The sequence below is a fragment of the Dromiciops gliroides genome, chromosome 5, assembly GCF_019393635.1.
Source record: "Dromiciops gliroides isolate mDroGli1 chromosome 5, mDroGli1.pri, whole genome shotgun sequence".
NCBI lineage: Eukaryota > Metazoa > Chordata > Mammalia > Microbiotheria > Microbiotheriidae > Dromiciops > Dromiciops gliroides.
This window is the reverse complement of record NC_057865.1, coordinates 59,794,906-59,817,819: the sequence shown is the minus strand read 5'-3', so window position 1 is coordinate 59,817,819 and position 22,914 is coordinate 59,794,906. Positions and strand designations below refer to the sequence as shown.

Genomic DNA, 22,914 nt, shown 5'->3' with positions numbered 1-22,914 from the left:
CAAGAGAGAGAAAAAGAAATTCCATTTAAAGTAATGGTAGACAATATAAAATACTTGGGAGTCTCCTTGCTAAGACAAACCCAGGAACTCTATCAACACAATTACAAAACACTTTTCACACAAATCAAATCAGATCCAAATAATTGGAAAAATATCAATTGCTCATGGATAGGCCAAGCTAATATAATAAAAATGACAATTCTACCTAAATTAATTTACCTATTCAGTGCCATACCAATCAGACTACTTGAAAATTATTTTATAGAAATAGAAAAAATAATAACAAAATTCATCTGGAAAAACAAAAGTTCAAGAATATCAAGGGAAATAATGAAAAAAAAAATAACAGGAAGGTGGGCTAGCTGTACCAAATCTGAAGCTTTACTATAAAGCGGCAGTCATCAAAACTATCTGGTACTGGCTTAGAAATAGAGTGGAGGATCAATGGAATAGGTTAGGCACAGGAGACAGAGTAGTAAATAACTTTAATAATGTACTGTTTGATAAACCCAAAGATTCCAGCTTCTGGGATAGGAATTCAGTATTTAACAAAAACTGCTAGACAAACTAGAAGATAGTATGGCAGAAATCAGGCATAGACCAACATTTTACACCTTATGCTAAAATAAGGTCAAAATGGGTACATGATTTAGACATAAAAGGTGATACCATAGGTAAACTAAGAGAGGAAGGAATAGTTTACCTCTCAGATCTTTGGAAAGGAGAACAGTTTATGACCAAACAAGAGATAGAGAATATTATGAAATACAAAAGGGATGATTTTGATTACATTAAATTAAAAAGGTTTTGTACAAACAGAAGCAACGCACCCAAAATTAGAAGGGAGGCAGAAAGCTGGGAAACAATTTTGTGGCCAGTACTTCTGATAAAGGCCTCATTTCTAAAATATATCGAGAACTAAATCAAATATATAAGAATCCAAGTCATTCCCCAATTGAGAAATGGTCAAAGGATAGGAACAGGCAGTTATCTGATGAAGAAATCATATTGCCAATATGAAAAAATGCTCTGAATCACTATTGATTAGAGAGATGCAAATTAAAACAACTCTGAGGTACCACTTGACAACTATCAGATTGGCTAATATGACAAAAAAGGAAAATAATAAACGTCAGAGAAGCTGTGGAAAAATTGGAACACTAATGCATTGTTGGTGGAGCTATGAACTGATCCAACCATTCTGGAGAGCAGTTTTGAACTATGCCCCGAGGGCTATAAAGCTCTGCATACCCTTTGACCCAGCAATACCACTATTAGGACTTTTTCCCAAAGAGATCATTAAAAAAGGGAAAAGGGGGGCAGCTAGGTGGCACAGTAGATAAAGCACTGGCTCTGGATTCAGGAGGACCTGAGTTCAAATCCAGCCCCAGACAATTGACACTTACCAGCTGTGTGACCCTGGGTAAGTCACTTAACCCTCATTGCTCCGCCAAAAAATAAAAAAAAAAAAAAAAAGGGAAAAGGACCCACATGTGCAAAAATATTTATAGCTGCTCTTTTCATGGTGGCAAGGAATTGGAAATTGAGGGGACGCCCATCAATTGGGGAATGGCTGAACAAGTTGTGGTATACGAATGTAATGGAATACTATTGTGCTCTAAGAAATGAGTAGGCAGGTTTCAGAGAAACCTGGAAGGACTTGCATGAACCGATGCTGAGTGAGATGAGCAGAACCAGGAGAACATTGTACACAGTATCAACAACATTGTGTGTTGATCAATTGTGATATACTTGATTCTTCTCAGCAATACAATGGTCCAAAATAGTTCCAAAGGACTCATGATGGAAAATACTCTCCAAATCCAGAAAAAAAAGAACTGTTGAATCTGGATGCAGATTGAACCATACTATTGCTATTGTTTTTGTTGTTTTTCTTTTTTGAGGTTTTTCCTTTTTGCTCTGATTCTTCTCTCATTACATGACTAATGCAGAAATATGTTTAATGTGATTGTATATATATATAACCTGTATCAGATTACTTGCTGTCTTGGGAAGGGGGGGAGGGAGGGGAGGAATGGAGAAAAATTTGAAACTAGAAATCTTACAAAAAAACAAATGTTGAAAATTATCTCTAAATGTAACTGGAAAATAATAAAATATTTATATGGGGGAAAAAAAGAAACCTTGCTGTAGGGTAAGATAAAAATTCTTCAACCTGGTATTTAAAGCCCCTCATAATTTGGCTCAGATGAGCTTTTTAGGCTTATTGCTTTGTTACCCATCACTCATTCTATGTTCAAACCAAACAGTCCTCCTTGATTATCCTTAAACTTGACATCTCCCACCTCCATACTTTAGCATCAATTGTCTCCCAGGTTTGGAATGTGCTCCTTTCTCACCTCTACCTCTGAGAATCCCTAGTTTCCTTTCGAAGCTCAGCTTCTTTGCTATTTTCTTTGGAAAGCCTTTCCCAATTCCCTTTTCTTGTCAATCAATAAGCAATTATTAAATACTATGTACCTGAAACTGTAGTAAGCACTGGAATTGATCATGTGTGTGCCTAATGGTCTGTGTGTTTTATCTCCCAGTCAAATACAATCTCCCTGAAGGCATTTTGTCTTTTTAAGCCTAGTGCCTAGGACCATCTTGCATATAGTAGGTGCTTAACAAATGTTTGCTGGATTGAATATTGAAGAGATATAGATGAGTCTAACAGGCAAGTATACATATATACACAGATTACATATAGTAAAGGAATTTTATTGGGATGAGAACTCAATATCTGACAAAAATTTGGGGGCATACTGGAAAGCAGTCTGGGAGAAACTAGGTACAGGCCAACATCTCATACCATATACCAAGATTAAACTCCAAAGTTTAAGACTTAAGACATAAAAGGTGACATTATAAACAAATTAGAGAAGCAAGGAAATAATCTGCCAGATCTATGGATAGAAGAGTTCATGACCAAACAAGAGGATCACAGGACATAAAATGAATAATTATGATTACATAAAATAAAAAGGTTTTATACAAACAAAAGTAATGCACCTAAAATTAGGAGAGAATTAAATAAATGGAAAAAAAAATTCTTTGCAGCAAGTTTCTCTGATAAAGGTCTCATTATCTATATATCACATATAAGGAATATATGGACTTGACTATAATTTATAAGAATAAAAAATATAATTAATAAATGGTCAAAGGATATGAACAGGCATTTTTCAGAGAAAAATCCACATTATAAATAGCCATATAAAAAAATGTTCTAAATCACTATCAATTAGAGAAATGTCAATTAAAACAACTCCAAGGTTCCACCTCATTCCCATCATATTAGCAAAGCTAACAAAACAAACAAAAAAGACAGGCTGGAAAGGTTGTGAGAAAAAAGATATATTAATGCACTGTTGGAACTGTACAGTAGTCTAGCCATTCTGGCAAGCAACTTAGGACTATGCCCCAAGGGTTATTAAATTGAGAATACTTTTTGATCTAGCAATGCCAATATTAGGTGTACACTCTGAAGGGACAAAAGAAAAAGAACTCATATATACAGGAATATTTATAATGGTTCTTTTGAAGTGCCAAAGAATTGGAAACTGAGAGGGAACATCAACTGGAAAATGGATGAACAAGTTGTGGTATTGACTGTAATGGAAGACTATGGTGCTATAAGAAATGATGGTAATGATTTGAGAAACCTGGGAAGACTTCGATGAACTTATGTAAAATGAAATGAGAAGAACCAGAATAATTGGACAAAATAACATTGTTGTAAAGACAAACAACTTTGACTTGAGAACTCTGAGCAACACGACCCAATTCTGGCGGATGCATAATAAAACATGCTACCTACCTCCTGACAATGAGGTGAGAATCAAGTGCAGATCAAGACTTTTTTTTTTTTGGACATGTCGAATGGAAGAATTTGTTTTACTTAACTATACATATTTGCAACAGGGGTTTTTGTTGCTGTTGTTTCTCAGTGGTGGGGGGAGGAAGGTAGGAGGGAGGGAAACAATGTGGATTTTTGATTGAAAAAAATATAAAAACTAAAAATTTTTAGAAGAGGTAACTTGAGGAATGTTAACAACTAGGGAGAATGAGGAATGCTTCAGAGAGGAGGCAGCCCCTGAGCTGAGCCTTGAAGAACAAATCCTGAAAACAGAGACGAAGAAGGTACCTGAAAAGCAGGAACTTAAGGGTGGTTGAGGGATGGGATGTACAAAAGTGTTCCCATAAGATGTCATCAGCTCATGGTTAAGCACTTAGGGCACAAGTCTCTTGAGACCAGAAACTTTTCTAAGTACTGGTCTGAGCTCTTCCATTGCAAATTTATCAAAACTAGACAGATACTGTTGGGGCGGGGGGTGGAGTGGTTTGAGAGAAAAGGCTTATGTATTAAGAGTCACTGTAGGGGCAGCTAGGTGGCACAGTGGATAGAGCACCAGCCCTGGAGTCAGGAGTACCTGAGTTCAAATCCGACCTCAGACACTTAACACTTACTAACTGTGTGACCCTGGGCAAGTTACTTAACCCCAATTGCCTCACTAAAAAAAAAAAAATCACTGTGTGGTGCCTGCCCCTGGACAACTGATCCATGAAGTAGGTATCTGCCTTTTTAACTGCCTAGAATGCTCAACTTAAAAAAAAAAAAATTATTTCCAATGGTTTAGAGGCTGCGGAGTTCTTGATCTCCTTCTACCATTCTGGGAGTTGTGATTACAGAAACAGGCACCTCCAAGCAAAATGCAGTGGAGAAGTTTGGAAACCATTACATAATGCCAAAAACACATTTGTATTTGATAATTAATTGTGGAACTGGGAGATGAGACTCAGAGCAGCACAGGGGAAAGAGCACCGAATTTGGAGTCTGAGGACCTAGTTTTAAATCCTAGCCCTACGACTTACAATACTTACCTGTGTGATGCTGGGGGAGCCACGGCCTTTCTGGGCTTCTGTTTCCTCAACAGAAATACAAGGGGTTGAAACGAAATGTTCTCTGATGATTTTTCTAGCTCTAAAGCCAGGACTATAATTAAACTCTTCTTGACCATAGGAAAAACCTTGCTGAGGTCCTTTCAGGATATTACTAAGGAAGGGGTGCTTCCCTTTGCATTTCCTGGAGTCCTGCGCTTGTTCTAAACTTCAGCGTGGCCACTAAACATACCCTGTTCACAACATGCCGGCTGGGAGAAAGTCTCAGTCCCAAAGATGGAACCTAGAATAAATTACATTGTTTGATACGGTGGCTAACATGTTTTCCTTCCTAAACTACCACTCCTTCAAATGATTCTTCTCTCCTTCTTTAATCTATTTCTCAATTGCTACCAATTTCCCTCTTCTCCAGATTCCAAACATGAGCCCACGGTGTAACTGTGCCACTGTGCCACCAGATACATCTCCAAGTTACGCTGTGGCTGGATGCCTGCCGAGAGAAGCCTGTGTTAGCCATGGAACTCTTTGATATGTTTAGGTTTCAATGGTCCTGTCAATCCAGAATTTGGAAGGTGGGGCTGAAACGCTCTGTCCTAAGATGCTGATGTTGAACAGCAGCTCAGAGGAGGCCTTTGGCCTAGAAAAGCTGTGACGAGCCTCTGTACTCCCCCGATTCTGACCAAAGGGTCCCTCTGCCCTGCCACGCTGACCAAGGGCAGCAAGAAAACAACCCTGGCAGCCATTCTGACAAGAATTTGAGTAGACTGTAATTTAAGCTCAGGTGCAAACCAATCTAGCTGCTGTTATTTATCCAAGAAATGTTAAGTGTTTAGTTACTCTGAGAAATAACAAAAGTACATGACCTACTTATACAATTGAAACAAGCTGTATCTAAGTTCCCTGCTTTCTCCAGTGTCTAGCCTATCTGCTTTCTTTTCTTTCTTTTTTTTTTTTTGGCGGGGCAATGGGGGTTAAGTGACTTGCCCAGGGTCACACAGCTAGTAAGTGTCAAGTGTCTGAGGCCGGATTTGAACTCCTGAATCCAGGGCCGGTGCTTTATCCACTGCGCCACCTAGCTGCCCCCTCTGCTTTCTTTTCTTAACCATGTTTCTCATGTGGTTGGGAGAGGAGGAAGTCACACTGGACGTGGAATCAGAGTGCTCCAAACTGTGCTCCTGCTCACTTCCTGTATCACGTCTCTGGGACCTCAGTTTCCTCACCTGTAAAATCAGGCTGGACTAAATGAGCTCTAAAGTCTCTTCCAATTCAACTTATAATCCTCTAACTCTGTAACTTGCTTTTTTTTTTTTTTGGCTTTATATCCATCTTCAATCCTTGTTTTTGATATAGATAAATGCATAGATAATATTAATCTCATAATCCTCAGCCTCCTGCCCTACCAGTGCCCTTAAACTCACATTATTCAGCATCCCAGATACACTTTCCATAGGGAGCCACGCTTTTAGCTACTACACGAGAGGATCTGCACAGAACGTATTGTACATGAAGATCGCCGTGCCTAAGACATGCAGAGAGGCAATATTTTAGCGTTTCTGATTACGCTTTAACATTGAGGTTATTACATCACACTGTACTGGAAGAAAGCCAGCTCTGTCAGACACCTTTCCCGGCTATTTCTGAACCATGCTACCTACACTTGGGCTCTCCTCTCCTCTCCTCTCCCAATTTTAGACTCCAAACTTGACACCATGCATGGCCTCTGCTGGGTGGGCTCTCACCCCCTCTTGCCCAGCCCCCAAGCTCCCTTTCTGGCTGTTGGCCAACCATGTCCTCCTCCTTCATCTTTTTCGGTTCTAGTCACCTTTCATGTATCATCTTCTTCTAGTAGAATGTAAAATTCTTGAGGGCAGTGACTATCTTGTCCGTTTTTACTTGTATTCTTCTTGCTTAGCATAGTGCCTTGCACTTAAAAAGTATATTAAGTGCTCATTCATTCATAGACAACAAGAAAGTTTAAAAAGCCAAAAATCTGCCTCAGAGCCTGTGTCTCACTATTGACTCTAGTGTATAACCACAATAAAGCACGGAAAGGTAAGGGAGGTAGACAGTGAAATCACTTTGCTGGGAGGGTCACATTTGGAAATGAAGGGAAGGATAAGCGTAGCCTCATCTGCAACTTTTTTTACAAGAGTGGTACCATTCAGATTTGGGGCAGACACAAAGGAGACAGAAGGAAATAAGCAGAGACAGCCTCCAGATAGAGGTAACATTTTGTTGGGGTTTTTCTTTTAATTGAAACGGTGCTAGCTTCTCTAAGTGAGAGCTTGAAACACTTCCCAGTAGCATGGGCACTATTCCCCCCAGTTAACGCCTAATTATTATTATTATCATTAGGGGGTTGCTTGTGTGGGTCATTGAATTATCTAAAGTCCTTTGCTTTCTGCTCTTTCTCACACCCTCTTTGGTCATTTCAATTATCCATGCTTTCTTTGTTGGCTAATATACACAGCGAACTGTAAAAAAAAAAAAGAAAAAAAAGAAAAAAAAAATTATTTGCTAACAAGAATTAATGCTACCATTAATTGACACTATTTATATTATTGTCTGTCATTTGTGCAAAGTTCAAATAAGGCCAAATTATTTACTTTCTGTGGGGGTGGCTGGAGGGGACAGGAATGTTGAGATGGAGAGAATAATTTCTAAAGGCTTAATTCACTGTAATGACAAAGTACATAAAATAACACAAACAATGCTTAAGTGACAAATGCAGGTCTTCCAACCTCCATATTCTCCACAGGGCTATAAACATTATTAAATTTTATTAACAAAAAAACTTTGTACATTTTCTTTTAATACATTTGGAATTTTACATCTAGGTAAAATAACAGCACATTCAAATTTTACCATTTATACAAATTGTTACAGAATAAGAACCAGTGGGCTAAGTAAAATAAACCACACTGATTTGCTTTTGTAAAGTATCTACAAAAATGATTTGACAATTTCTTTAAAATCCCCCTGAACATATAAAAATAAATTAATTTTTACTTTTTCAATTAAATCTACCAATTAGAAATATTACAAATCAAAATATCAATGTTTTCTTATTAATTTTTCACAATACAAAACAGATTCACAAAACCTTATTTACAGAAATGAGGTAAGAACTGTGCAATGTTTAACCAAGAGACATATTGCAGAATTAACATGTTCTTCCAGCTAAGTACACAGTGGAGGTCTAATTACAGCTGGGTCTTTTCCACTAATAATTCACACATTTAAGTACAGATCAGTGGTTATTGCCCCAATTGTTTAATTTCTACTCTGCCTTACTGTCACACCAGGAGCTTAGCTATCCTAAGTGGAAGTGTCGTAATACAAGTTTTACCTGTTTTGAACGCTGTGGTGTTTCAATCCCCGGCAGTAATGGGAAGCAGTTAAACAAAACAGATCTTTCTCACACATCCACTTTCTTTTGTGGTGACTCATTAGTGGAAAAACACCCAGGTAACAGTTTTGCCTGAGCTATCTACAGTGGCATAGAAAGTTTTCATAAAGGCAGAACCAGAGGAAAGGCTGCTGGTCCAGTGTCCCAAGCTCCCACTGCTTATGAGGACTGCCCCCAGGGCAAGCTCAGCTGTCTAGAGCCATTTCAACACAACGGAGGTACTTCCAGGCACTTGGTCAAGGCCAAACATGACCAGTACTTTCCAGAGTGGCCTTCTCTTATGGAAAGGATTCTTTCTACATGAATTGATCTAGTTCACCCAGCAGTCTAAAACGTGCTTAAGGTTAATAGCTTTGTGTTACAAAAGAAGTCAGTACCAACTCTAAGGTAAAAGCATTTAGCAGTAGACAATACCATCATAACTTGATTAACAATATAGATCAAGTCCCATTGCAAAGGAAATCTCTCTAATAAAAAGATTGCCCAAGTCCCAGCTGATGACCCATTTATTTCAAGCAATTTCCAACACAACTTCCAGTACAAGAAAATATTCTGGACAGTCCCTCAGATTGTGTTAACAGGATGTGACCTGCAGTCAAGCATATCTAGCCACAGCAAAAGATCATGGTTTTGTTGGTTCTTTTTTTCTTTTCAATTTATGTATTCAAAATCAAGTAATTTGTCATTGGAATAAGTCTTCAGTTTTGCTATTTATAAGTCCAATTTGTAACGAAAAATAGCGCGCCAACAATATAGTTTCTCTTTGTGGTTGATGCACTCATTGCATGTACATTGTTGCATTGACAAAAATAATGAGTTGCTGAACTTTCCTTCAAAGTTCATGAAATCTTGGGGAAGGAGGGAGAAGAGTTCCATTTCAGTGCAACAAAGCAACAAGGAAGTAAATCAAAGTGTTAGAAGAATGTCCTCATGACCAATAATCCTTTGCTGTGCAGTTAGCTCCTTGTTGCATTCTTCATAGCTGCAGAAAGGAGGACTGCAATAGCAGCCATAAGAAGTGCTAAAACAGCAGGATAAGGAGTTTCCAAAATGTTTCTATGGGTCAACTTTTCTCTTGTGCAACAGGCCCAGTTTTATCATTAAGTCTCTGCAATTAAAATTCAAAATATTTTAAATCAAAGTTGGCAAATCAATTTTGGGCAAACAAAACATCCTAAGTCATGATCAGTGCCACAGAAATATAAAATAGGATTTAAAATAAGGTGGATGGTTCTTTTCTGGAGAGCCGAGAGTCTCTGGAGGTGGGGACACTCTAAACTTTACACAGAAAAGCAAAAGGAAATTGAGCAGCACACTGACAGAATATTTAACTTCTCTTATTTTTCCAGGGATGCTATTTACGAGGCATGAAAGGAACACTTTTCTACGGTTACGCTAATTAAATATCTCCAGTTATCCCAGGCTCTGGGCCTTCTTCCTCTCACATCTGTATTTCTCCAAAGCTGCCTAAATGTAATAATGTCACCCACATCCTCATCAAGGCTTCATTTCTTCTCCATTCCTGGTCTCTCTCTGTTAACCAAAAGATACATTTATACTGCTGTATAATCCAATGTTAGTTGACTTGTAACTTCACCTCATCAGTCTGGAAACAACTTGTGTTTGAAGAACTGGGAAGGAAGACACAAAACTATTCAAAAATCAATATAGAACTACTGAAATTCAAAGAATCAGCACAATAGTAAAGCCGTGACTCATCCATGAGAATGACAGTTATTTCAAAATTAAGAAGGCAGGGACTGATCTTAAAAACAGTGGGGCAATTAAAAAACAAAAAGTTTAGCCTTGGCCAATCAGACAATGAATTGTGAACCTGAGGTCGGCTATGGATAATTTCGTTAAACACACGCTGAATGAGCCCCTCCCTTCCTTCCAACCAAAGCCAAATTCGCAGTTTTTAAAGTAAAGTCAGAAAGCACAGAGTAGAAACCTTTACAAGGCCACGGGAAATGCCTGGTCTAAAAACAAGACCCTAAAGTTGCTCAATGCCTCCCTTAGGACCCCTCTCTGCTCCCCAGGGGGCTCCTCATTCCCCAGCACACCTGGCCCAAGTCCTGTTCTCATCTGGAGCTTGAGTTCAGCATTTTACCCTTGGCCGGATTTGTGCTTGGCTAATTGTGGGTGAATTTTTGTTTCATAACATGAAAGCTCTACTATGTTTTTGCCATCAGTCTTTCTTTATACCTTCTCAACCTTGAGTTTTACCTCACTCAAGCGCTTTTAGACTAGAACTTGCATGACAATTTAAATGAGAACAATCCATAAAATTAATTCTAGCAGGTGAATGGGATTTATTTACTTTTCTACAGGAGGAGTGATCATATTTAAAGAGAATTCAAGAATTAATTTTAGCATAAGTATAATTCCTTTATTTTAAAGTAAAAAGTTTAAAATTATTCAAATAATAGACCAAATTACACAGAGGGAATTTGAAAAAATATATCTAAGTGGCCATGCTGTACAACTAAATATGCCCCCCACCCACGTTTTTAGAAAGAATACCAGAGTATAAACTATTCTTTAAATCTGTATGCAATTATAACCTGATATAATTAGAAAATGCATAATAAATTGGCTTAGTTACTTTGCTGTTGTTTCTTAAATTCCCAGTTGCTAAGACAACCGGTTTAAAAAATAAACTATCGGGGACTTTTTATACACACAAAAACAAAGGTTAGTTAGATCAAAGTCAGTGAGGAAAAGAACTAATGATTTGGATTAGAGGACTGGGGTTCTGAATCCTGACTCTGCCGTTCACCGTGGAACCTCTGGCACCTCACTTTGCCACCTCTGGGGACCCCAGAGGACACATCTGGAAAGTGAACACTTGGATTAGATACTTTCTAAAGGTCCTTTCCAGCTCGAAATCCAGTGGTGACTAGATCTAATACTTTTACCAATACCCTTTTATATGTAAAGGAACGAAGGCTACTTACTGTGACTTTCTGATTTGTATTATCCCCATGAATTGTGAGAAATGGGTTGGCGGTTGATGGATGAAGTGGAGGTGCCTGGGTGCCTGCAAGGAGGTTATTTATAGGTATCTGCGATGGGCCTGGGAGCTGGAGCTGCTGCAGTTCAGGCTGGTGGTGCTGCTGGTGGTGCTGCTGTACTAACTGATAAAGGAGGGCCTGATGCTGTTCCTAAGCAAAGACAGAGGAAAAGGGTTTGGGGGAAAATAGGCACAGGGGTTGAAATGAGTTCCTAATCAATAACATGAAATTAGGTTCTCAGTACATACCTCTCTCTTTAGACAATACCATACTTAAAGTCTAATCTTAGGTATTTCTAAATCTGTAATTTTCAGATTCACAGGGAAGGAATGCTATCCTACCTTATCAGATGGCAAAATAATACTCTCAAAAACAACCCTTTTCCCCAACAAAGTGAATTCCTAGAAAACCCACTAATTAAATAAACATACTATGTATTTACAAGTCCAAAAAGTACCCAAGAGCTAACTTTTCTTGATTTTGCCATATGAAAATTCTCTATAGCAAAAATTTTTCCACAATCAAAGAAGAAACCAATTATGTCTAAGATGTTTGTAATGACAACAGGAATGATTAGCCCAAAAGTCTTGGCTTAACAAGGAAAACAGGATTTAAATGCTTTCAGTCCTAGCCCTAGAAGTCACTTTTCACTCAACAGTATTTACCAAGGCACTTACTTTGCAGCAGAATACTTAACAAGGTAATTCAATGTGGGTTGGAAATGTAATATCTACTAATTACAGTAACCCTTGATTAAACAGAATGTTCAATTAACCAGTTTATTGTATATTACTTTTGAGAGAAAAGATATAAGATCCCCAACCCTCCTCTCCCTTACCCCCGGCCAAAGCACAACCTTCAAAATAAACTGTGGGATAAGTGTATCATCTATATTGACTACCCAGTGAGAGCCAATATTCAGGCTCTCATTGAGATTCATGATCTCAATGGCCTCCAATACCCTAAATCAAAGAAACCCTTTGCTATTTGTACCATATAAAAATCACAGTGAGCTTTCTCTAACTACAATGGCAGGAAAAGTTTTTAATACTTAAGACTTGAAACAAAACAAAAAGATTTTTCTGGTTAATCTTAAGCTAAAAAAAGAGAACTGAATGAAGCAGAGCATTCCAGCAACTTTCCAGTTATTTGCTGTTTTACCAAACAATAAAAATCTACTCCAGGTATCCCAGGACTTGGATATTGGGGAAAGTATTCTTGAACTGAAATGTATCAAAGCTAATCCACAAAGGGAAAAAGGTTTATTTTATATCTTGACTGTTTTTAAATGGAGCTTTTCAACTATATCAACCTAGGGCAAGGCTTTTATTGCCATATTTCTTATATCAGCAATCTAAAAAAACCTGATGCACTAAAAAGATGTCATATAAATATTAAAACAAGTTCATGACAGAAAAAATGAAGGACTTACAGATGTAAGTTGTTGAGAATTCAACAATTGTTGAAACTGCTGTTGATGTAGAAGTAGTTGTCTTTGCTGATCAGACAATAAACCTAGTCCAGAGGCACTGAAAAGTAATGATAGAAATTCTGACTTTTCTCCATATAATTTAGTGGTTTACTTTTAGAATTAAAATCTTTGCATTTGGAATTTTAATGCAGACAAAACCAAAAAGAGGCAGTGGGGTCGGAGCAGAAACTTATCTCTTCAGTTATTCTGAAGTCAACACATCTACAAATTCTCATTCAATCATACCCACATCTCTATTCCCATGAATTAAGAAAAAAAAAATGAGTGCTGGCTTATTCTACAGAATTTTACAATCTCATAGTCAATAATTTAACACACATACTCTAAGTTATCCAAGGACAATTTACTTAACAATTCACCAACGGTTTACTGCATTTTTTTAAACAAAGAAATGCAAATAGCATTCAGTACTTTAAGCTTTCAAGGAAGGGAGGAGAGCAGAACATTTTTAGAAAACAATGCAAATTTTAAAAAATTTGCTGAGAATATACTAATTCCCAAAACCTTGTTTAGTAAAAATAATTCTTAGGCCTGACTATTCACCTATTTATTTCAAGTAATATTCAATAAAAAGAAATTATGGAAAAACTAAATCATCTGGCCATTCCCTTGAAGTCATGATATATTTTGACCTGTATTCTAAAATTTAAATTTTATATCTCAGTTCTATTTTTTAAAAATTTAAAAATACAGTTTTAATTTTTATATCTCAATTCTAAAAAGGTAATCAAATGCACATTCACTTTCCTTTTAAAAAAGGCTTATTACTAGTCAAGGAGTAACTAACTTCATCACATTACTTCTGTCCAGAATTTATAAATTTCACCAAATGACACATGAAAATAAAGATAACGACATGGGGGAGGAGTGCTTTTAAAAATATATATCAAAGATCATAAAATAATTAAAACAAAAACCTAGTGAACTAAAATTTTCCATGCTACTGTAAATGACAAAAGCAATTCTGTGTTGTCTTTCTTTTGAATAACATGATCTGCACAAATAAAATCACGTCACTGGCATTAGTTCTTATTCACTAATTTCATTTTAACCGTTTTGAAAATGCTATATATACTTCAGGTACAAGGAATTCATTTTTAAAAACCTTATTAAAGAAAAAATGTAGAGAACGAACTTCAAGTCTCCTGTAGACACCTGGGCAACACTAGAGTCACATTGCCTAAGAAGCCCCCATAGGCTGCTGGTTAGTCTCTCACCTGCTGTTCAGTGTTGTTGGCAGTGGGTGTGCTGCGTTGGGTGGCACAGTTGTGTGGGTAAGGGAAGGAGGGTTCTGCGATATTGTGACTGGGGTCTGAATGACGCCATTTAAAGCTCCTACGATTCCATTGATTGCCAGTTGGTTACCGGGCAGAGCTCCAATTATCCCACCCACTGCCGGCACCGCAGGAATGGTGGATGTTACAGTCTGCATGCCGCCAGCCAGTGCCCCTACGGCCACACCATTGACCTGCTGAACTCCAGCCACTCCCGAGCCTTGTTGAGCCGGACTTTGCCCAGCAGGAGGCGGAGTGGAGAGGGCCGAGGAACTGCTGGTGCTTTGTCCGCTGGAAGTTAAGTCCTAATGTAGGAAAACAGAAAGCTGAATGGCAAAGGGCTCGGAAGAACAGAGCTGGTCAAGGATTTTTGGAAGTTTACCATAAAAGGTTAGAAGTGAGAGAGTTCTAACACACAGCAGAAAAAAACCATGCCAAAATTACCTGATTTAGTGCAGGAAGAGAGCTATCGGGTAAGAAGCTGTTTCCTAGATGGGGACTCTTACTGCTGTTTAAGGAATCTGTGGTTGGAGCTAAGAGAAAAAAAATAACACAACCAGATTTTCTTGTTAAATTACCAACAAAATGGCAATTCCAAATAACACACGAGATTGATGACCTGGTAAATATACAACTAAAGTAAAAGCTCATATTAAAGCTAAATGATCAACAACTGCCCAGTTGAACAAGGAAAAAAAATAACAAACATGTTAAAATCCTGCTATTGCAGAAAATAGATGTTCATGCATAATGTAATGGAGAAGGGCTAAACCGGTGAGTTCACTGGCATAGGAAACTCCCCAGTGAGGACACCCCTTCCCCAATGAAGGTCAGCACTATCTTGGCAACTTACAGTCAGAGAGGTGTCCTATGCCCACAGCCCCAAGCCCACAGAATTGGGAAAAGCTGGATGAAATAAATACAACTACAATTCAACATAGTATTAATTTCTAGTTTTCCTAAGTCAATAGGCAATCTGCAGGGATATGATTCTATATGAGTCTGACACCACTGGGCAAGAGCACTGAGAGGCCAGGGCCCTGCACAGGGTCCCATGGATAGCTATGTGTCAGAGGCAGGACTGGAAGCCAGGCCTCTTGGCTCCGAGGCCAACTGGCGACCTGCTCTTCTGTGTCTCTGATGCCTTCTCTCCCTCACTTCCCCTCCTTCTCCTTCTCCTTCTTTCTCTCTCTGTCTCTCTCTTTCCCTCACTTCCCCTCCTTCTCCTTCTCCTTCTTTCTCTGTCTCTCTCTCTCCCTCACTTCCCCTCCTTCTCCTTCTTCTTTCTCTCTCTGTCTCTCTCTCTCCCTCACTTCCCCTCCTTCTCTCTTATTCTCTCTCTGCCTCTCATTATTTCTTTCTCTCTTATTCTCTCTCTCTCTCTGTCTCACGATGGAAATGTGTGCACACATCCCAGAGCTTAGTTCAAAGTTACTAGAGAGGAAGGAGAGGAAACTTTGCATAGCCAACATTCCTTACATATGTAATTTTTTTCCTTCTTACCAGTTTGTGCCGGAAACACATGGACTTGATGAGAAGGACTAGGATTGGTGGTCAGGGTGGGAAAGGGGACAGAGAGCTGAGCATTTAGTAACTGAAGACGTTCCTTTTTTGCTGTCAAGTTTTTGATCTGTTCCTCCAGTCTTCGATTTTCAACTTGAAGCTGGTGTAAGGACTTCAGCATTCCTAGAACTAGTAATCAAATGATTAATGACTGGGATGACTTTTACTAGTTTAAGCCACTTTACAAGGAAAAAAAAAAGGACCACATGAACGCGATGAAGCTGTCTCCATCATGCCCAGTTGTGCCCTGGTCATTGCTGACATGCACATGCTTTCATGGAGTTCTCCTTGTTGTGACCACAGTTTCTGGAATTCTGCTCTTTTCACATTAAAGTTTACACCCAAGCTTTGCTGGCTGGATGGATGGATGGATGACCTATTGCTTGTCATTTCTAAGAGACAGAGAGTAGTCCATCATATGGCTTCCTTAACCACTCCTCTATTGTTGGACATTTGGACTGATTCCAATTTTTCAATATTATAAACAGTGAACCAATAACCTCCTCTTTGGAATTACTGTTTGGGGTATATTCTAGTGATATAACTTTTAGAAACATGTCCATACTTTACTCCATTACTTGAAAATCTAAAAGCATACCATTGCTTCATATACATTACTTATTGTAAAAGTCAAGCATTAAAGATTAATGTCAATAATTTTAGTTCATGTAAAATAGAGAATGGCAAATAAAACGAGATGGATGGAACCTGCTATGCATTTTGTCTAAATTATTTGAGGCAGAAGTGAAGGAAAATGCATTTTATTTTTAGATGCTTAGTTGATATTTCTATGAATATAGACATACCCTTGAAATCCCAGCCCAGTCCCAAAGGGCTTTACATATTAGTCACAATCAAAATAGGAATGTTGAAAGATAAAAGAATTTAAAAAATAAAGACCAACTTTCATATGGACATGCTTTTTTATGAATGCTACATTTAAAAAGAAAATGTACTTGTCAACGAACAAAATTCTCTACCACACAGTATAGCAACTTATTTATTTATTTTAAATTAATCTGTATTACTCTATATACCTGGCTGGGGGCCTCATATTCCAGATGCTACCAATGCTGATCTCTGGATCACCCAGCAGGGAGCAGTGTGTATGCACTGCAACCACCACCCTTAGAGATAAAGTGCATCCCATTCTAAATTGTCAGCCTCGACCCTGCCCATTACCCCCAAATTCTGTCTCAATTCCAGAACTTGGATCTCCCAATTGGCAACCCAGAGAGTGCTGCTGTTGTACCACAGTGATGGCCACTTTTAAATTTCTCTGCATTAAAAAGTTCTATTTGTTTAATGTGACCTCTGGGCCTATTCCAGACACAACTCTACTGGTATAGGCACATCTGGTCATTTCCCAAGGATTTAACTTTTATCCCTCCTCTTCAAGAACATACAAAGGAACCCTCAGTGTGCCCAAATGAGATGCAATAAGACTAAGCTAAACCTGTCCTCCAGCTATCATGTTTAAAGGATTATCCCGGCATGAATTTCCTCACAATTAGCATTTTTGTCAGGATACCATTCATAAAAATACCAACTAGATAGCACTTGGCTCACTAACACGAAGCAAGATAGCTTTTTCAATGAAACAAAGCAAAGACGGTTTATACCCTCCCCAAAATCATGAAACTTCTTTCTGATATTTTTCCTTAAAATGTGTGTGTGTGTATGTATGTGTATACATATCCCTTATCTTCTCAGTTAAAAACCATCCAATTTTTTTTTGCATCAATCACTAACTTGTGGGTCTTGATTAATAACAGAAATTGAAAAAATACTTAAAATGTTGACCATACTCAGAAAAAGGCCTTACATGAACTCCCCAAAAGACAGGCTATTTTCCCTTAAAATAATAAAGCTAAGAAACAGTCCTTGTACAATTTAAAACACAAGAATGGAGAAGTACAACCCCGCCCCCAATAATGATCAATATTTAATATAATAATTTATTAAGTAGTTCTAGATAACATGCAACGTATTAAACTCTTTAGCAGCTACAGCTTCAGACACAGCAGCTATTCAAATAAAAGAAAAGGAATACTTACTGTCACTAGGGGTGCCCTGTTCTAGCAAAAACTGCTGTCCTTCACTCCATTGCCTCTCCAAAAGCTGCTCTATGCTGACTGCAACTGGGGGCAGATTCTCCAGACTACTGTTGCCTGATTGATCATAGCGAATCTGTAAGCTGCTTACAGGAGAGCTGTTGAAAATATTATAATTCATACATTAAAAAGAAGGGATATACTCGCAAGGAAGGGTCCACTAATGTTTTTTACCTTGTTTTATTTAACTCTTTATGTCTACACATGCATCATTTTCCAGAATTTAGTTGCTTATGTCAAATGTCTCTGAGACAAAATCTAACCAAAAATTTAGTAGCAAATACTGCCCCTTTCAAATTTAACATGACTTTAATATAGTTGGAAATTAATTAAATACTATTCCAGCACGAGCTACACAAATACAGCATATAATCTCTGAGACAGGCTGTAAAAACAACAAAAACCCTGTAAAACAAACAAACAAAAATTTAATCCTTAAAAACTTGTACAGTTCTTTAGCCAAGTCTACTCAGCATAATGGGAAAAACCAAAATATTTTCCAGTATTTTCAGCTTCTGTATGAGTAAAAAGAATTTATCTATCTATCTATCTCACCAAATTCTATACTTGATGGATAAAAAACAGGGATTTTACAGACAGAGGTACCTGAGTTAAGAAATATGTGTGCATATCCAGAATACTTTAAAATTAGTAACATTTTTTATTATGGTTAACTAATGTATGAAGAATTAAAACATTTAAATGTCACACCAATTTAAGAAACATCGAGGCTGAGGGCAAATGTTATCTATATAAAAATGAAAACACAAGCATATATTGCCAAAAAATAACCAACCGACCAAAAAAGCCTTACTATAGTTTAGAAGTGCCCTTTAATTAGCATTTTAAACGCTGGCCTGCTCTTTCTGTTTATTAGACACGAATAAAAAGTGCCAGCTTTTAGGCGGGCATTTAGATTACTTTTTGTTGTTTTTCTGCATGGGGCTCCAAAACAATTTTAATCTTCAGAGTGATGAATGATATTTCGATGATTTATAAAGTATACACTTCATATGGTGATTAGCTTTAAATAAACATTAAGTTGTAAATGAAGTATTGAACATATCTATAAAATTAGACTGGTATGAAGTTAGAAAGACTTAAAAAATCATTTCTGAGATCCAATTTATATGACAATCATTTGAATGATGTTTAGCAAAAAAGATGGAGGTGAGTTCACCAGACCAGACGACTTCCATTATGTTCCTGAGATTTAAGAGAAGGGTAACTAACAATGTATCAAAAAGAAACTTTTTTTACTATATTACCTAAACATGTATAAGCTAATTAGGAAAACTAGAAGGTTGATGCATGCATGAAGGCAAGACAGGTCAAAGATTTTTAAAGCTGGAAAGACTCCCAGAGGCCATTTTACATATGAAAAAAAGGAAGCAGAGGAAGGTGGGTGATTTGCACAAGGTCCCACAGGAAGCAGGAGCATCAGGGTTTGAACTGATCTCAGAGGATCTTCGATCTGGGACTCTGCTGAGGTAAATCTGTTCTTAGAACATGGAAAGATACTCTCCACTAAAGGGACACAGAGACAGGAAAGGCTGTTTAATTTCTGGACTTATAAACAAATACTCCCACAACAAGTCAAGTTTTTAAAGTGCATGAAAACTTTGAGTCAAAGGTAATGCTCCCAACTTTAGCAGTAACCCTGGAGGGGAGGGGAGGCAGATCAATTACCCGCTGTGTATCTAAATGTCCTGACTCCCAAAGAAAAAAACTCCAGTGGGTCCAACTGGGCAAAGTAAATTACCTGAAACGAACTGTGGACTACAAGGCTAAAAAAGTTAATACTAAGATTTACCAGACTTACTCAAATGTTTCTAAAAAGAAGAAACCTCGACATATAGTTTCAAACATCTGAGGACATACCCAAGAAAACCTAGGAAAAACCCCGGGCATCTATACAGCCATCCAAGATTGTAAAGTGCATTTTCCTCACCACAACCCTATGGGGGAGGTATCCTAAGTATGATTTAGTCCCCACTGTTTTATAGATGGTGAAACTGAAGTTCTGAAGGTCCAGGGGCCTTGTCGATGATCATGTCACCAGTAATTCACTGATAATTAGGTAGTATTACTGTCCTAAGTATTTGACTGCAAGTTTATGCTGCACAATTAACAAGGTTTGATGTGAACATTTTTTTGGATTAAAGTTTGACATGAGTGGAGAGTTCCAGTTTCTCTCATATCTAAGTCTTTATTAAAATCTCTTTCATAATCTGGTACAGGGTAGGGGGACCTGGGGTGGATCCTGAGATCCCCTTTACTCCTCACTCCTAGGCTCAGTGGGTAGGATTAGTCAGAAAAGAGATAAGAGGAAAGAGAAGAAAGAGGGTAGGGTCCGGGGAGCCAGGAGTCATGAAAGTTAGTAAGGTGACTGATTCAAGTCCTTCCTGAATTGAAGGGCTAGTTCACCTTGTTCCACACAACCTCAAGCGGTAACTTTTCTTTCCGTTTTTCATGGATGAATTCATAGTCAAAACATTTTCTAACTCCTTAAAGGAGAAAACCTAAGCTACTTATTTATGATATACTCTCACAGGTTATTGAAATGACTATGATATTTGTGTTTGAATTAAAATTCCTTATTATAAGGATAAATACAGAAAAGGAGCCAGCCATATGGATCTTTGAGTAGCAGGTTATATACAATGATTTCTACTAAAGACTTTTTTTTTATTCCCCAAATGACACATACCCCAGAATTACTAAGCTCACTCCCCCAATTCTATAAAATATTATCAGTAATTATACAGTTTCCTTTATTATGCCAGACAGTTGGTAGTTTTTATAACTGGGGCTGGGGGGAGGATGTAATATATAAAGCACATGGCCATGCCTAGAATTTCCCTTTTCCTCCAAAAACTAACTCAATCTTCACTTTCTCTTGCCCCACTAAGTACAAGTGGTCTGATGAAATAGAGTAGGAGGAGTATAGTCACACTTCACTTATCGGAAGTATTGGAGTTTTAGCATGGCCCTTATTTTAAGCTAAGAGTCTCAAGGGACACACATTTGACCCTAAAATGTACAACTACTGTAGACCTCTCATATAATCATTAAAATTATACCAGAAAAGATTCACAGTTGTACCAGAAGTTATTTTGCTATAATGTAAAATCCCACTGTGAAGAGGCTGCAATGTATAAAGACAAGGGGAATATCTAAATCACTGAGATCATAGAACCATTGGAGTGTGATAGCAGAAAACCAACAGAATTTTAAAATTTATCACGGGGCTTGAAAGAACCTTAGAGATTATCTATCAGAGGTATGGAAGCTTGGTATGGCCTAGAAGCTAAGGAGAGAGAGAGAGTTGTGTGTGTGTGTGTATGTATGAATGAATGAATACAATGAAACTTTATTTAAAAATTAAAAAAACAAACCCAAACCATTCTTAGCTCCCAGGCTAGACAAAAGCAGGTGGACAGTTGCACTTAGTTCACAGATTGTAGTTTGCTAACTTCTCATCTAATCCAACACCATCATCTTACAGATGAGATAATGGAGGCCCAAAAAGCCATTGTCACTAGCTGTTAAGTGACAGAATAAGGAATATAACCCAGCTGTTCCAACATAGTGCTAGCAGAAGTAGTTAGCATGTAGATAGTGCTTTAAACTTTGCAAAACATTTTACAAATATTATTTCATTTGATCCTCACAACAACCTCAGGAGGTCGGTACCATTATTATCTCCAATTTGCAAATGAGGAAACCAAGGCAGACAGAATTTAAGTGACTTGCCCAGGGTCACACAGTCTCTGAGGCTGGATTGGAACTCAGGTTTTCCTAACTCCAGGTCCAGCACTCTAATTACCACACCACCAACAGCTACATCAATTGTACTGTCCTTTTCACTATACTCCCTTCCCCTGCCCCCCCTTACTTTAGTCTGGACCTCTCATTTCATTGGTGGAGGGAGCTCCTGGTGAGAAAATTCCTTCCATCAAAGCATGCAGGTGACTATTCTGTAACTCAACAGTCTTCCAATCACCTGGGATCATTTAGCAAGTCAGAGGCAAAACACAGGCACAGTTCTTAACTCTGAGACCAAACAGCCTCTAATACAGACAGATTATAAATATTTAATGATATAATTTAAATATTTTCCAAGATTTCCAACAAATTCTAGGAGACAGAGATAATTTTACATGTTTATATGAAACAATTTACACAAAAGTATGCCAGAGAATATCGTAACATTTTCTGACAGACATTAGAAAACATATTAGCATAAGCCAATCAAGATGATTTAGGTTAAAAACAAATATCTGGAGGCAGCTAGGTGGCTCAGTGGATAGAACACTGGCCCTGGATTCAGGAGGACCTGAGTTCAAATCTGACCTCAGACACTTAACACTTACTAGCTGTGTGACCCTGGGCAAATCACTTAACCCCAATTGCCTCACCAAAAAAACCAAATATCTGTAACTGAACAGGGTTGAGTTGGTCCAACCAGAAATTTATTTTAAAATCCACTTTTCTCTATAATATCTTTATTTTACTCTGTAAAAGAAGTTCAATTTCTCAAAAAGGTCTTTTATCATGTTACTCTAGTGTAATAAATGATGTTTTAAAACTACATATTTTATGACAGACAGAAATAGGCAAATGTTTAAAAAACGAAAGATTATATATTATCATCAGGCAAAAATAATGTTAAAAGCAGAAGAACTAAAAGCAATTATAAGCTTAAGAAAAGGTATGCCTTTTAACTTGTAAACATAATCAAATGTGTTTAAATTAACATCCACATAAATTTAAAACCACTTTTCTTGTCTATCTGGACATGTCATTTATCTACAGAATTCTTTATGGTCTCACATATGTATATGCTACTGATAAGGGATAAAGAAGTTTCCAGACCTCGGAATGTTTCCTTTGCCTTCACTCTACAGTGTAAATAATGCTTACCGTGGTGAGAGACTTCCTCTGGGTGAGCTTCCCCTGCCAACAAGGCTGCGGCTATTGTCTCCAAGATCTGGATCTGCAGTGTAAATATTTCATAGCTGATAAAGTGACTCTCACTAGATAAGAGGTTTTAAGCTGCTGCTCTGATTTTTCCCTAAAACATACATTAGACCTTAAGCACTCTCTCTGCAGTTACTACGAAGGTAAAAGACCTAATATGTTG

The 22,914-nt window shown here is 37.7% G+C and overlaps 1 protein-coding gene across 5 annotated transcripts in view; it reads right to left on the bottom strand.

Annotated features, from left to right (window-relative positions):
* Nucleotides 1-6,794: 6,794 nt before the first annotated feature.
* The window catches only part of MLLT10 (MLLT10 histone lysine methyltransferase DOT1L cofactor), a 233,364-nt gene continuing 217,244 nt past the window's right edge, over nt 6,795-22,914 (bottom strand). For 3 of the 5 annotated variants that reach the window (XM_043967037.1, XM_043967036.1, XM_043967039.1), the window contains 8 exons: nt 22,695-22,767; nt 17,712-17,866; nt 15,595-15,783; nt 14,536-14,624; nt 14,035-14,396; nt 12,758-12,854; nt 11,269-11,475; nt 6,795-9,419 (listed from right to left, as the gene is read on the bottom strand). In XM_043967037.1, the coding sequence (XP_043822972.1) occupies nt 9,375-9,419; nt 11,269-11,475; nt 12,758-12,854; nt 14,035-14,396; nt 14,536-14,624; nt 15,595-15,783; nt 17,712-17,866; nt 22,695-22,767 (1,217 nt within the window). In that variant the 3' untranslated portion in view covers nt 6,795-9,374. The remainder of the gene's footprint in view (nt 9,420-11,268; nt 11,476-12,757; nt 12,855-14,034; nt 14,397-14,535; nt 14,625-15,594; nt 15,784-17,711; nt 17,867-22,694; nt 22,768-22,914) is intronic. The other 2 variants (XM_043967040.1, XM_043967041.1) reach the window with 2 other exon arrangements.